We start from the raw sequence: 13927 nt of genomic DNA, 5'->3' as shown, positions 1-13927 counted from the left end.
TGCTCCCGCAAGATGCAGGCCTCAGTACAGCCTCCCCTCTGCCTGGTGCCCCACAGCCTCCTGGACCCCACTTGGGGCTCACAGCTCCCCATGCCAGCACCTGCAGATGCACCAGGGGGTCCCCCTGGGCACTCCAGCACCTCTCCCCTGCCCCCATTCCCAGCACTTGCCTGCCCGGCACATAGCGGCCCCTCAACACACAGCCCTGAAGGAGAACGTTCATGAAGAAGCACCCAGTGAATGCCGCTGGCTAATGGGGCTTACGGGTGTGTTACTTTCTTAGTTTCATTTTTTTTCTATGGTTAACACAAAATCAAAAAAGCACACTCAGTTACCTTTAGTAAAAGTCAGAAGCTTGAGGGAGGGGCCGCTCAGCCCTCCCGCATCCCCCGCCCTCAAGAGAGGCCCATACCTGCTGCTGGGGGCTGGGGTCGCTGCTCCTCTGGGGGACCTCCCTCTGCACACTGATGGGGGGCAGGTCAGATGTCCCACTAGCCCAACCCCTTCTCAGGGCTGCCTAGTTGGGGTCTCCCAGCAGAGCCAATGGTCGACCCCGCACACCTGCACACCTGAGCCAATGAAAAGGGCCACCTGCCTCCCCCCACTCACCCTGGCTCTGCGCCCCCCCCTTGTGCAGTCAGCTGGCGCCCCTCACACCCCCTGGTCATCCTGGGCTCACACACACAAAGATGGAGGCTCCTATGTGTGTAAATGCACACACACATGCCGCAGCACCTGCCTGCAGAGCCTGCCTCCCCCCAGCGCCCCGGAAGGGCACAGCAGTGCATGTGTCCACCACAAAGGAGCTCCTCTGCCCCTAGTGTGGGGCCTGCCCTCGTCAAAGCCGGTGTCCCCACCATGAGGCTGAGCAAGGAGCCACTGCACTGGAGGATCTGGTGGTTGCTGAGGACAGACACAAGCACCTCTTTTAAAGTTTTCACTTTATTCCATGGTGATTGACAGACACACACTGGAGTTAGTAATGCCATGTGGTTCTCTCCAGCCCCAGCACCAGCCCTGGCAGAGGGAGGGTCAGGGCAGCCCCACACCAGCTGTATCTGGTCATCTTGATCCCAAGAGGACTGGGCTGGGGGTTGAGTGGGGGGAGAGTGGGAGAGGACGGAATGGGACGTCGCAGTTTAAGGCATTTCTGGCTTCACAGCCATCTCTGCTGCCCCTACATCCACCCCTTGGCCATGGTCAGACACGGGCCAGGCCCTGGTCATGCTCAGACAAGAACGGCCGCCCCTCACACTGAACTTCAGTGAGGGTTCGCTGCGAGGCAGCCTGCAGCTGCTCTCGGGTCAGGACAGGAGAGACAACAGCCCTGCTGCTATAAGTGTCAAATAAAATCAGTGCATGGAAATCGTGGCTGTGGCCAGGCCAGACACTTGGGCAGGAAAGCGACAGAGGTCAGCAACAGCACACACAGTGGCCACTCCCTCTCAGGGCCTGGTGTTGAGGGGAGGGGAACAGTGCATACAGGGCCAGCCAAGGGTCAGGGCACTTGGATGGACCTGGGCCTGGCCTCTGCTCCACAGCACCCTGGGACGGGCGGATACAGCTCGAGGGAGGGATGGAGTGTGGCCCCAACAGTAACATTGTTCCTAAGTCACAGTATTAGCACAAGAGGCCCAGGCAGGGCAGGCCCTGGGGTCCAGGCTAGCCCGGAGGCGAGGCAGCATGGCCCACCACACACGCAGTGGGGACAGCAGCGTAGGTGGGAACCTAGAAAGGCCCAGCGGGGCTTGCGAGGAGGATGGGCTCTATTATACCCCAGCAGTCCCTTCCTGCTTTGGGAAGCAGGGCTCGTCACATGGAATGTGGAAGATGTGGGAGATGCGGGAGTGGGCCTGCAAACGGACCAAGGTACACAAAGGACCAACACAGATGGACACAGGGATGCACAGTGCATGGGGCTGTGACTCGGTGCCCCGAGGCAGAGGGCGTGTCCCGAGGCTGCTGTCTGGCTCAAGCCCTCCACGCAGCCACATCACCCCACAAGACCCTTGGCACTGGGTTTGTCTCTGCAGCACGGCTGCCTGGACGGAAGGGAGGCCGGGCCCGCAGTCCTTCCGGCCAACACGCAGGCAAGAAAATCATATCAAAAAGCCACAAGTTTACAAAAATAGAAAATAATTACAGCAGGGTGGGTGGTGGGCTCTGGCATTGGCTCAAGCAGAGGGACAGGGCCGCAGCTCTGGCTTGGTGACAGCGTCCTCCAGCAGCTGCAGCGGGCGCTGGCCCACCACCACGTCCCGCAGGCATCCTACAAAGCCTGTGCTGTAGGCCTTGGGCAGGGTCTGGCCCACAGGCAGCTTCTGCAGGCCCCCTGCAGGACACACAGCGGTTAGTCACCAAGTGTGACTCAGTGAGGCTGATGAACAGAGGAACCCGCCAACACCGAAATGACCAGGGGAATTACCTGGAGCCCAGGTGACCAGCAGGTGTACCCACACAGATGCTCCTACCTCCTAGCCCCACAGCCCTGGAGCTAAGTTGGGAGTGGACAGACCTGTGCCCCAGCCAGCATGTCTGCCTTCCTCACAGGGCTGCCTCAGGTGCTGGCCCCAGGAGATGGAGTCTACCCCTTGTATATCCTGAGACCCTTGGGTGCCCCCTCTCCTGGCCTCCCCTAAACACTTACCGAGCCACAGGGTTCCGTCTGTGTCCAGCTGTGTGGCACCCAACGGGGAGGAGCCAGTCACAGGAGCCTCATTGCCCACCTGGAGCGAACCTTCCCTCTGCTCCCTGGGGGTGAGGGTGGTGAGATGGTCAGGGGGTCCAGATGGCCCTCCCCACCTCCTGCAGCTCCCGAACATCCCTTCACCCCAATGCCTTTCAGGTGACACACCGGGGGAAGGACACAAGGCGCCATCCCTGGGGACCAAGATGGGGTGGCACAGAACTCCAGGAGAATATCTGGTGGCCAGGGTAGGGAACACTTGCATGGGTCAAGCTTTGCTGGAGGCAATGGTCAGGCTCAGACCAGACAGACATATTGCCGACCATTGTCTGGGCAGGGCACGGATTCCCATCACAGATCAGGAGTCCTCTGGCCATAACTGCTTCTCTGCACCTTCTCGTCCCTCCCTTCTCTCATTGGCAGTGACCTTGGGTCAGGCAGCCGGGCCTGCCCTCCCTAACCCCTGCCCAGGCATGAGTGATGGGCACACCCCAGCCAGGCAAGTCCAGGCACGGCCCGCTGCTATTCTCAGCACATCGGGGCTCCCCGCTGACCTGTGTGCCCTGACCCGCAGCCACTGGTTGGTGCTGACAGGCACAGTGGAGCGCAGCACCACGGGCTGGGAGCCCAGGTCGTAGCTCAGCTGCAGGCGCCCGTCCACGATGGCCAGTGCCACATAGTCTGCCCGCTCCGTGGCCTTGCCGCTCCACAGCACCAGCCCCTGCGTGGCCTCGGTGCGCAAGCTCAGTTCAAAGTGGTTGCCCTGCAGTGCCTTCTCGCTGGGGGCAAAGACATGGGTCAGGGCCTTCCAGAAGGCAGCAGGGGCCAGATGTGGGAGGCAGGAGGATAAGAGCCACAGCTGCAGTGGCCACAGGCTGGGGATGAAACAAGGAGCAGCTGGATGGGAGGTGGGCAGACACCAACAGTGCAATGGAGAAGAGAGACGGACAGACAGCCAGACAAAGGGACAGAGGAACGATCAGAAAGAGAGAGGGGAAGATGGGTGGGCACATGGCGGGTCTCGCAGCACTGCAGCATGCTCACCTGTGAAAGGCCCCAGAATCCGGAGTTTCGGGGCTTAGAAGCAGGAAGAAAGGAAAGCAGGTGAGCAGCAGACAGACAGGCTGAGCACAGGGCGGGGGCTGGCAAGCCCCTCCCCACATCCACCTTCAACAGTGGAAGGTGGGAGGAGCAGGCATCCACAGAAGACACGCGGGACCCTGGATGTCACTGGCCCCACCCACTAAAGAGCCTTGGCAACGACACACATGCAGCACGCATGTGCAGATAACAGCTGGCAGGCAGGGCCCAGGCGGTCAGAGATCAGGGGGGTATGAGATGGCAGGAGATGGAGACTGAGGGCTCACCTGCCTGGGAGTGGCTCCTGAATGACCCAACACACAAACGCACATGCACATCTACAAGTTTGCACACGCAAACACACGCCCACACATACTGCATACAAACAAGCATGCATGTACACACACAAACTCATGTGCATATGCACACACACACCTGAATGTGCACATGCACTCGTGGACACAAACACACGTATGTGCGCACATAAGTATGCAGCTGCCTCACAGGTGTATGGGGTGACCAGCCCTCGGCTGGTGGCTTGGGAAGGGGCGCCTCCCCACTTCCAACGTAGGAAGCTGAGCCTCGTGCAGCACACAGTCCCTAGACCCCATCCTCCTCCACCTGGCATGGACAGCTCTGCCCTCCCTGGGGCTCAAGACTGTGCTGTGGTAGCAGGTGGGGAGCAGAGAGCGGGGAGGGAGTGGGTGTGAGGGTGCAGGTGGGGGGCGGAGGTGCTACTTACGCTGGGATCTCATTGGTCAGTTGGCTTGGAAACAAAGAGACAGAGACAGTGAGAAGGAGGGAGGGTGGAGCTGGGTGGACAGTAGGCTTTCCCCTGCAGCTCAAGCCAAGGGTAGGCGTGCAGGGTCCGGCGTCCCGTCCTGCACAATGTGCGCAGACAAGACTAGAGGAACAGCAGAGGATGCAAGGGTGCCAACACGTTACCTCTCGGTCACAGCATTGAGGTACTCGATGTAGGTCTGCCCATCAAAGGCCAGCGTGTCCAGGCCCCCTGCTGACTTCTCAATTAGCCCTGTGAGGCGGGTGGGTGAGGGCAGACCTTGGGCACTGACCCCAGCACCGTCCAGCCTCTGCCCATGCCCCATTGCTCACCCTTCTCGCAGTGCAGCCCTGAGAAGCCTGCAGGACACAGGCACTCATAGGTGGCCTCCCTTGGGAGACACGAGGCCCCATTGAGGCAGAGGTGGCCTGAGGCTTGAGTACAAGGGTGGTCTGGGAAGGAGGAGACGTCCACCGCCTGAAGCACGTTCTCCTGGGTCAGCAGCTGGCGGCCTCTCAGGGAGACCTGCAAGGGGCGGGGGTAGGCGGTGACAGCCGGTCCTGCTGCCCTCCCGCTGTGATGGCCTTCACCCCAGGACAACAGACACACTCCCATGATGAACCCTTCCTTGGGACCCTGCCACCCCACCCCCACAGCACAGAGCCCTGGTGAGACGTCCCCACCCCTGCCCCACGTACCAGCTGGATGGCACCATCAAAGCCCGAGGACACTGCAGCCGCCCGAGCTAGCTTGCTGAAGTCAGGGGCGCCCCCAACGTAGAGTGGCTCCTTCAGATTGAGGATGGTGTGTGGCACCTGCAGGAGGCGCTGGGTGAGGGGCTGCGTGAAGCCCACCACTGGCCAGGGACAGGCTGAGTCCCAGACCAAGGTTGCCCAACCATCCAAGGCTCCCCAACACCCCACAGCCCCCCGACCTATCTAGGAGGCAGCGTTAATCACACAAAAACGGCAGATGGTTGGGTCCTTAGTGGGGAAGGAGCTACTCTAAGGCTGGAGGCGCAGGAGACAATGAGCAGGAGAGAGGGAGACAGTACCTTGCGGGATTTCTGACATCCGAAGAGCGGGTGGGGATTGCAGAGCAAGAGCCAGAGAGCAGCGGGGCAGAGAGAGAAGACAGACAGATGGAGGCATGGGATAGATGGAGAGAAAACAGCTCAGTAAGAGCCAACCACAGGGTGGGGGCTGCCGAGCCCTCGGAGGGTAGGAGGAGGGAGGCGGTGGGAGCGCGTCGGGAGAGGCCCAGGCCCCCCCACAACTCCAGGGGCCCTTACCGGGGACTCCCCTAGCACACGGGGCCCATCACCAACACGCATGGCGCCCTTGCGGCCATTTCGCTCCAGTGAGACCCTGGTCCAGGTGCCCAGGGTGATGGGCTCTTTGCTCCTGGAAAGGAGGGGGCCCCCATGAGCAGGCTCTGGCCTCTGCTTGCCCACTCAATGGCCCAAGCGACACTGCCACATGCCCAGCCTGGTCCTCACCCCAGGACCAGCCCCCTGAGTCCTCCCTGTTGTTGGGGTGGGTGGTCGTCCAGAGCAGGGCCCAGTCTAGTCCCCCTGGCCCACCTACACTTGCCCACCTGATGACAGCTGCCCCCTTGCCCAGGTCATAGCGGAACTCCAGGCGGCGGTCATGCAACACCAGTGATACGAAGTCGCCCTTGCCGTCCGTCTTCTGCCCGTTGTAGAGGAGCAGGCCACTGGGGCCACGGGCCAGGAACACCACCTCCACCGCCATCTTCTCCCTGCAGTCACATGGGGTCATGCAGGGGTCACAGGCTGGAAACAGGAGGGTTCACCCCCCCCACCCATTCTGCCCTACTGACCCCAGGTCCCGCTCAAAATTGTGCAAGCCTTTCAGCTCTAGGTAGGAGAAGCCGCTGAAGTCAGCCAGGAAGGGCCGAGGGTCGTCTTGCTCTGACACTGTGGAAGGCCAAACAGGTTCACACAAGGCTCGGGGCCCTGACCCCTGGGGTCTCCTGCACCACCACTGCCCTGTCAGCCCCATGCCTAATCTAATTAACACCCAATACCAGCCCGAATCTCAACCCTAACTGGCACCCAAGCCCCAGTCCAACTTGGACTACCCCCCAACCCGAACGTTCAATTCCGTGCCTGGAGAGCCCTTCCCCCCACCTATCTGGCAGAGGCTGCCCCTGCGTCCCAGGGGGCACTCGCACTTGGCCCCACCCTCGGGTAGCACATGGCAGGGGGCTGCCCCGTGGCAGGGGTTCGGCTGGCAGGGGCTCTTTTCATTGGCGCAGGTCGGGCCTGGAGGGAGACAGGATGGGGATCCCGAGAGATGAAAGAACCTGCCCAGAGACAAATGGTTGCCCACCCCCAGCACCTAGTCCCTGGCCCCGCCCTCACCAAAGCGGCCGGGTGGGCACTGACAGTGGAACACACCGGCCTCCAGGGCCTGGCATGGGGCCCCACCACGGCAGGGGTTGGGCAGGCAGGGGTGGTCCCCACACTCGCCCACACTGAAGCTTTGGACCGCAGCCCCCTGCCAGCTGCTGAGCTCCAACCGCTGGTTGTTGACGTCTAGCAAACGGATGCAGCCTCTCAGGCCGACGCTGACAGAGGTCCGTTCAAGCACCCTGCCACCAGGAAAGGGGTAAGTGACCAGAGGCCAGAGCCATCATTTCTCAGCCAGTTCTGATACTGACATCTTCCAATAAACTAGAGCCAGAGATCAGGGCGGCCCCTTCTCCCACTCCGTGCTTTTGCTGCTCACAAGGTGGCAGACCCCACAAACAGGGCAGGATCAGAAGATGGAATTAAGGGTCAAGAGTCGCAACTGAAGATCAGAGCCAAACCAATCCCCCTGCAGTGGCCACAGAGCAACCTGGTCCTCAGGGATGCCACCCAAGCAGGACAGGAATGGCTGGAGGGTCAGGGGTTGGAGTCCAGACCACGATCCCTTCCTCGATGCTCACATGGCAGCGTGGTCCTCTGGGACACCACCCACGAAGAGGTCAGTGTCGAGGTTGAGACCGTCAGTGCCACTGGGACTCTCACCCACGACAGGGGTCTCACCATCCACTGAGAGTGTGCCCCGGCGCCAGTGCCGCGACAGCTCTAGTCGGTGCCACCGACCCGGCTCTACGGGCACCGAGCTCGTCAGCACCGCAGGCCCCGAACCTGTGTCGAACCTGGGGGTGGGGCAGGTGCTCAAACGGGGCCCTGCCCCACCCCGCCCCATGAGCTGCAAGCGGTCCCGCCCACACCCCGCCCCCTGAACTGCACGCGGCCCCGCCCACGAATTGCACATGACCCCGACCCCGCTCCTGAGCTACACGCGGCCCCGCCCCTGGCCCCGCCCCCGCCCCGCGCACCTGAGCTGCACGCGGCCGCCCAGCAGCGCCAGTGCCAGGAAGTCCTTTCCGCGGGCGTTGCCGTTGTAGAGCAGCAGCCCCTGAGGCTCCAGCGCCCGGAACTCCAGCGCTAGACGCAGCGTGTGGTAGGCGCGGAGGGTGGGGAAGGCCAGGAAGGAGCGACCTCCGAAGGCCGGCAAGGAGGGGCGCAGCGCTGCGGGGACGATGGGCAGGGCCGGCTGCAGGAGCGCGGAGGGTCCCATGCCGGCCCCCGGGCCGGGCACTAACCCCAGGCCCCGCCCCTCCTCCTGAGGGTCGCTTGGCCCTGCCCCCAATCCTTGCGCCCGCCCCCCTGTCCCCCTGCTCCTGCCCCGTAGCGAGGACCCTTACCCTTCTCACAGAAGGCGCCTCCCCTGCCCGTCCGGCAGCTGCAGGTGAAGGCTCTGCCTGAGTCCTGGTCTTGGCAGGTCCCCCCATGGAGGCAGGGTTGGGAGTCACAGGGCCTTGGGGGCTGCTGGGGCCCTGGGGTCAGAGGTCGGCGTCCAGCCGCCCGGCTGGGGGCAGTGGTGGGGGGCCAGCGTGTGCTGGGGGGTGCTGTGGTCCTGCCAGTGGGCCGGCTTGTATGAATAGGGTACGGGGCCCGATGGGTCACCGCAGAGGAAGGCAGGCGGGCCACAGTGGTAGCTCTGGCTGTGGTCACAGCAGCAGTGGCTCCAGTTGTGGCTACCGTGAACGCAGGAAACCAGTCTGGGGGTGGGGGGAGCCATCAGAGTCCGCAAGAAGCAGGACACAGGGAGGGCCAACAGGGAATGGGGTTCTGGGGAAGGGGAGGGGACAACCAAGCTGTAGCTCGTGGCCTGGTATGGTACTCACCAAAGTCCATGAAACGCACGTGGTCCTGCAGTGGCCGTGTCACCCCCAGGGACCGGCGCCTGGACACCTGGATCTGCCGGAGCAGGGCCCGGCTCACGTCGGGGGCCCTGAAGGCTGTGGCTGGGGAGGAGGGGGCTCTGAGCATGGCACAGCCTATGTCTCCACCACCCATTAATGGCCTCAAGAGGACGTGGGGGGAGGCTCACTGGGGTCAAAGTGCACGTCCACAATGGCACGGACCGATCTGCCGGGCCCCAGGTCCCGCAGGCGGACACTCCAGAAGTCCTTCTTGACATCTGAGTTCCGGAAGAGGTCGTCCAGCTGTGGGCAGGGAGTGTGGGAGGACTCTGGGCAGCCACCCAGGCCTGGATGAAGCTGGGGTCCTGCCACCCAGGTCCTCCCCCCGGGTCTGTCCTCAGAGGAAGGCCAGTGGCTGAGCAGGGGCTGCACCCCTCACCCAGCAGGCCCGCACATTACCGCACTCTCGATGCTCCTGGCGGTCTCCCCAAACAGCTCCGACTTGGGGTCAGCCATCTCTGGTGTGTAGAATAGCTCCTGCCCCTCGACCCCCTCAAGTTCCAGCACGCCCTGGAACGCCTTGGTGGCTGTGGGGGAGGGGCAGTGAGGCCCTGCCCGGTGCCTGCCTGGCCTCCTGGGCCGGCCATGGGCACAGGCCCCAGCAGCAAGCCGCACGGGGCACAGGGCGGATGGATGTTAGTCAGATGGTCATGAGGTTAGTGGAGACCCCAGGGCAGGGCTGGTGTCAGTTACCGGGCGGACTCCTTGAAGCAGTGCCCCCGGCCGGCTTGCAACAAGAGAGACAGGTTAGGCACGGGGTCCTGACCACGCACCTGTGTGCGGGGCCAAGACCATACATGTGCGGGGGAGGGGTGCCGAATCCCCAAGACCACACACACGCACGTGCTGAGGCCAGAAGACCGTAAACCCCCGTACCAACCTGCTGCCTGGGGACAGGCTGCTCCTGAAGCTCCACCCTGTCCCCAGCTGCCAACTCACCGGGACAGTTGGAGCCCTCTGTGTCCACTGAGGGTGTCTTGCCATCCGAACAGCAGCCCAAAGGTGAGTTGTAGCAGGAAGCCCTCTCGATGGGTGGCCCAGGGGTCCCCACATTGCTGTCCTCAGGGGGCTCGAGTCCTGGGGAGGCGTAGTCTGAGCCCAGCCCCAGGTGGAGCCTCTCTTGCACCCTGCGCCCCACCCCCCACATCTCTGAGCCCCACCCACCCCCAGACCTCCCCCCACTGGCCTCCTGGTCCCTGCTCACCCCCAGACCCCCCCCCGCTGGCCTCCTGGTCCCCGCTCAGCTCTTCCTCGCCACTGCCATCTGCACTGCCGGATTCTCCGAAGGCAGACATGACGAGACTGGTCACAGCAGAGGGTGCTGTGGGGGACATAGTCAGTGCAGGCCGCGTGGTGGTCCTGGGGATGCTGGCGGTGGTCCAAGGTCGTGATGAGTGTAGAGGAGTGGGCCGGCTGTAGGGGATACTGCTGGGAGCCATGGGGTGGGTGCTGGGGGGTAGTGGCAGCATCTCGCTCAGGATGGGCCCTGGGGTGGTTATGGACGCGGGTGTTGGGTGGGCACCAGGAACAACAGCCTCTGCAAGAAGAGGGAGGTTAGGATGGGGGCCGGATGGGGGCTGGGGTCAGGTGGCTCAGGGCAGGGTGGGGCTGTAGGCAGGGCAGGGTCAGGCCTTGCTGGTCAGTTGTGGGTGATGCCCAGTGAGCTCACCCTGACAGGGGCCGAGGCTCTGCACAGAGATGTTCAGGCTCTGGCGGCAGGCAATGGTCTTCAGCTGGCACTCGTTGCCATAGGTGACCCCATCCGACCCGCAGACCTGGCCACAGGGCAGAGAAGCTCAGGTGAGGTCTTCCCCACTGCCCCACTCTCCACACTGCCCACCTCTCACCTTGGTAGCATCAGTCTCAGGACATGTGAGCGCTGGGCAAACACAGTGGGCAGAGCCAGCCTCCTCCACGCAGAATGCACCAAACTCACAGCGCATCTCCAAACAAGTCTCGGGCACCGAGGAGTCTGGGGCACAGATATGGAGACCCCCAGCACTCAGGCTGCCCCACCCCCAGCACTGGGAGCCCTGGGTCAACATGAGCCCTTGCCCTCACCTGGTTCACAGCCAGCAGGGCCCAAGGCGCGACCATCTGGACATTGCCCGCACTTGGGACCAGCCACCCCAGGCTTGCAGGAGCACAGCCCTGTCATCTGCTCACAGTCGTCCCGCACGGCACCCCAGGGGTCACAGCTGCAAGCTGGGGAGGAAACTGATGTCTGCACCTAGACAGTCTTCCCCACCTGCTCTGGGACGCCCCCCACCCCACTTCCTAGCCCCTGGTGTGGATCAGGCAAGGGTACAGTGGAGGGTCAGGGTGATGAGAGCTGGGCAAGCGTGAGTGCATGGCTGGTGGCCAGCCCAGGGCCCTGTCACTCACGGGTACAGCCACTCCGGCCATCAGTGACAATGCCCCGGAAGTTCCAGAAGCCAGGCTCGCAGCGGTCACACTTGAGGCCCCCCACACCTGGGCGGCAGGAGCACTGGCCTGTAGCTGGGTCGCAGGTGCTGCTGTAGGAGCCATGTGGGTTGCACTGGCACGCACCTGCAAAGCCGGGGAAGGACAGGGTCACTGCAGCTGCACGGCTCCAACAGGCCAGAGATCAGGGCTGAGTTCAGGTACTCACTGGGGCAGCCAGCACGGCCCACACCCTGGGCAGCAGTGACATTGTCTTGGCAGCAGCCGTAGGGGGTCTGGGCACAGTGCAGGGGAGCCACAGGCAGCAGTGGGGCCAAGGTGGGACCTGCAGGGAGGGGCACAGTGTTCTGACCTCATGTGGTGCTGGACGCACAGCCTGCTTCACCTTCCCCCTGCCACGACCACTCAGCTGTCCTGATACCAACTGCCACCAGGGCCTGGGAGCCTGGGGCTGAGTCACAGGTGAAACCACAGCACATACAAAGACATGTCTGTAGGGCCGGCCCGTGGCTCACTTGGGAGAGTGCTGTGCTGATAACACCAAGGCCACAGGTTCGGATCCCTATATAGGGATGGCCAGTTAGCTCACTTGGGAGAGTGTGGTGCTGACAACACCAAGTCAAAGGTTAAGATCCCCTTACCGGTCACCTTATTAAAAAAAAAAAAAAAGACATGTCTGTAAATGCAAGACCAGAAACACACAGAGTACACATGGTTGTGTACACACAGAATGCCCAAAGGCTGTGGACATGCACCCCATGCACACACAGGTAAGTGTGTCTTTGTAAGCCAACATGGACACACACACACACAAATGTGCACACACAGTCATCCACATTCCTCCAAAGCCACACACATTTAATCACACCCATCGAAACTGTGTACATGCATAAGCACACTCAGGACCACCTTGTGCATGCATAAACTTATAATAAATGCGACATTTTCACTGAGTCACTGTCAGTCTCTCTGCAACGAGAGAAAAGGTCCAGAGGACGGGGCTGCACATGGTTCCCTGCCACCTCCCAGCACCAAAGCCTGATCTGACGCACAGTAGGTGCTTGGTACTGGCTGATAAGACACACGTGGTTCCACACACCTCACACCCATGTGCATACATGGGAACGCCGAGGCTTCTGCACGTGAGCCTGAGCAGGTGTGCCCTGTGTGCCAACACACCTATAAGGAGCCTGCTGCTCACCTTGGCAGGCTCCCTGAGCCGCGATGTACAGTTCTCGCTGTGACTCACACCGGGCCTTCTTCAGGTCACATTCGGTGCCATAGGTGACCCCATCAGAGCCGCACACCTGCAGTTGTGGTGTCAGAGTGGGTGGCCTCAGCCCCTTCCTTGCTGCCCACCCAGAGCCAGGAGAGGTGGGGGCTCACCGGGCTCCTGGGGACACTCTGGCAGCTGAAGCCACAGACACATGGGCCATCCTCCGAGTCCTCGTCCCACACGCCACCGTGCTGCCGGCACAGCTCCTGCTCACACACACCGTCGTCTCCGGAGCCAGAGCCGCCCGAGCCACACTCGGCTGTGGTGAAGAGCCAGGTCACCCAGGGGTCCTCGTCTGGGGCTGGGTCCTAGCAGTCCACACCCACTGTCCCCTGAGCCTACCCTGCTCACACGGCCCTCTCCGGGCCTCCTCAATGTTCACCTGCTGCCGACAGGCAGCTTCCCGTAGCTCGCAGGTGCTGCGGTAAGTGATACCGTCGGTGCCGCATACGGGGCTGGGTGGGGGGCGCTCACACCGGGGACACACACACTGCCCTGCCGAACACACAGCCCCAAAGGCACACACCGTGTCTCCACAAGTCTCTGCGGGAGACAGAGCCAGGCAAGGGTCAGCAGACCCTGGTGGGGGAGGCCTGGGACCCCGGCCCCCCGGCTCCTGGCCTCACTCACGGCAGTGTCCGGCGGAGGCCACGCGCAGGCTGATCTGGTGTGTGCAGGCGTGGACGTGCAGCTCACACTCGCTGGCATATGTGTGCCCATCAGAACCACACACGGGCTGGGCCGAGGCCACACATTCAGAGGGGCAAACACAGCGCCCGGTCTCAGCCTCACACAGAGCTCCAAAGCGGCACTGCCCGCAGTGGTCTGGGGAGAGAGCCCAGTCTCCATGGCGACCAGGAGTTCTCCTCCCTCCCCCACTCCCCAGCCAGCCCCACTCGCCCACCACTGACCACAGGGTCCTCTGCGTGCTACCCGGATCTCCCGCCCGAGGGCACAGGCCGTGGCCTCCAGCTCGCACGCATTGCTGTAGGTGACGCCATCGCTGCCGCACACGGGGTCATAGGTGCCAGAACATGCCTGTGGGCACTCACACACAGCCTCCCCGTTCTTCACGGCACAGGTTGCCCCGAATGTGCACTGCACCCCACGGCAGGGGGACGGGGCCTGGTCTGGGGAGAACATGGGCACTCAGCGGACCCACATGCTCCCCTTAGCTGTGGGCAAAGCCCGCAGCCCCACGCAGCAGTCGCTTCCCCAGGGTGGGGACGGTGGAGGAAGAGTGGACGGGGGAAGGGCCAGATGCACAGGACACAGCAGAGAAAGGGACAGACACACGACAGATGTGGACAGGGACACAAACTGAAACAGCCCAGCCCCTGCATGAGTGTGGGGTGGGGTTGCCCCCAAGACACAGGTGCTTCCTGGCAGCCAGGCC

At 62.7% G+C, this 13927-nt stretch overlaps 1 protein-coding gene across 2 annotated transcripts in view; it reads right to left on the bottom strand.

Moving 5' to 3' along the window:
* Positions 1-969: 969 nt before the first annotated feature.
* AGRN (agrin) overlaps positions 970-13927 on the bottom strand; it is a 33368-nt gene continuing 20410 nt past the window's right edge. Inside the window, exons 8-37 of one of the 2 annotated variants that reach the window (XM_063105461.1) lie at positions 13443-13661; positions 13162-13356; positions 12874-13074; positions 12642-12790; positions 12457-12562; positions 11464-11580; positions 11217-11381; positions 10893-11036; positions 10679-10803; positions 10501-10606; positions 10036-10368; positions 9771-9908; positions 9231-9358; positions 8960-9074; positions 8754-8873; positions 8271-8627; positions 7902-8094; positions 7503-7718; positions 6934-7163; positions 6700-6834; positions 6390-6486; positions 6144-6308; positions 5839-5950; positions 5602-5613; positions 5246-5362; positions 4880-5072; positions 4712-4799; positions 3241-3465; positions 2648-2751; positions 970-2332 (exon numbers count right to left, since the gene is read on the bottom strand). In XM_063105461.1, coding sequence (XP_062961531.1) covers positions 2175-2332; positions 2648-2751; positions 3241-3465; positions 4712-4799; positions 4880-5072; positions 5246-5362; positions 5602-5613; positions 5839-5950; positions 6144-6308; positions 6390-6486; positions 6700-6834; positions 6934-7163; positions 7503-7718; positions 7902-8094; positions 8271-8627; positions 8754-8873; positions 8960-9074; positions 9231-9358; positions 9771-9908; positions 10036-10368; positions 10501-10606; positions 10679-10803; positions 10893-11036; positions 11217-11381; positions 11464-11580; positions 12457-12562; positions 12642-12790; positions 12874-13074; positions 13162-13356; positions 13443-13661 — 4763 coding nt within the window. In that variant the 3' untranslated portion in view covers positions 970-2174. The remainder of the gene's footprint in view (positions 2333-2647; positions 2752-3240; positions 3466-4711; positions 4800-4879; positions 5073-5245; positions 5363-5601; positions 5614-5838; positions 5951-6143; positions 6309-6389; positions 6487-6699; positions 6835-6933; positions 7164-7502; positions 7719-7901; positions 8095-8270; positions 8628-8753; positions 8874-8959; positions 9075-9230; positions 9359-9770; positions 9909-10035; positions 10369-10500; positions 10607-10678; positions 10804-10892; positions 11037-11216; positions 11382-11463; positions 11581-12456; positions 12563-12641; positions 12791-12873; positions 13075-13161; positions 13357-13442; positions 13662-13927) is intronic. The other variant, XM_063105462.1, reaches the window with a different exon arrangement.

Source organism: Cynocephalus volans, chromosome 8, assembly GCF_027409185.1.
Source record: "Cynocephalus volans isolate mCynVol1 chromosome 8, mCynVol1.pri, whole genome shotgun sequence".
NCBI lineage: Eukaryota > Metazoa > Chordata > Mammalia > Dermoptera > Cynocephalidae > Cynocephalus > Cynocephalus volans.
This window is presented reverse-complemented; position numbering and strand designations above follow the sequence as displayed.